Source organism: Myotis brandtii, unplaced genomic scaffold (assembly GCF_000412655.1).
Source record: "Myotis brandtii unplaced genomic scaffold, ASM41265v1 scaffold1408, whole genome shotgun sequence".
Classification (NCBI taxonomy): domain Eukaryota; kingdom Metazoa; phylum Chordata; class Mammalia; order Chiroptera; family Vespertilionidae; genus Myotis; species Myotis brandtii.
The window spans coordinates 477520-478288 of NW_005355029.1; the positions used below are offsets into that span (position 1 = coordinate 477520).

A 769-nucleotide genomic window follows, 5' to 3' on the forward strand; every position below is an offset into this window, starting at 1 on the left:
CGAGCGTTGTTGGCCCCCCTCTTGCCAGGCAGCTCCTTCCCGGACTCACAGAACCAGAGCCAGGAGGGAAGGGGAGTGACTGCAGGGAAATGGGGGCCAGAGGGGTGGGGCCAAGTCCAGCAACCCTGCCTCCCCGCCCCCACCCCGCGAGCTCACAGGGTAAGAGTGAGAGGTGCGCACTCTAGAACGTGCCAGACACCTGTTCACACCTGGGGGGCCAGGGGCCCCGCCACCCGCCCGTGGGCAGCACCAGACTGAAAGCGAGCGGGCACCAGGGCCTTGGAGCCCGAACCTGCACCTGAAGCCAGTCCCTCCCCTCCCGCTGGTGTGGGTGCCACACGGACGGGATGCTTACGAGCTGCCAGCACGCACACACGAGGCCGTTTCTGCTCTGAAGCCCAGCGCACAGTCCCCGCCTGTCCCCCTTGCTTCCAGGAAATTCTCTACGGATTTTACTCCACGTGACCATTTCCCAAGAACCAGCCCGCCTGGGCCAGAACCGGACGGTTGCTCGAGGCCAGCCATTGCTGCGGGGTGCAGTCCCTGGGCCGTGGCTGGGCCCTGGGGACGGGCCTGCAGGCTGTGCTGCTGCCTCCTGGCTCTGTGCCCCGCCCACCCCAGGGACAGCACTGACCCGAGGCCCAACGTGTGTCCCAGAAAGTACAACTGTGTCCTGAGTTTCTGCTCAAATGTCTGCTCGGTTCACTTCAGGTGAGAGGAGCTCCTCGCCCTGCGAGCCCCACACACGGGCTGGGGTGGGGGCCGCCCG

At 66.4% G+C, this 769-nt stretch overlaps 1 protein-coding gene across 1 annotated transcript in view; it reads left to right on the forward strand.

The window, feature by feature from the left end:
• The first annotated feature begins 16 nt into the window (after nucleotides 1-16).
• Nucleotides 17-769, forward strand: part of GPR146 (G protein-coupled receptor 146) — a 25115-nt gene continuing 24362 nt past the window's right edge. The window contains exon 1 of the mRNA XM_014535272.1: nucleotides 17-711. Coding sequence (XP_014390758.1) covers nucleotides 690-711 — 22 coding nt within the window. The 5' untranslated portion in view covers nucleotides 17-689. The remainder of the gene's footprint in view (nucleotides 712-769) is intronic.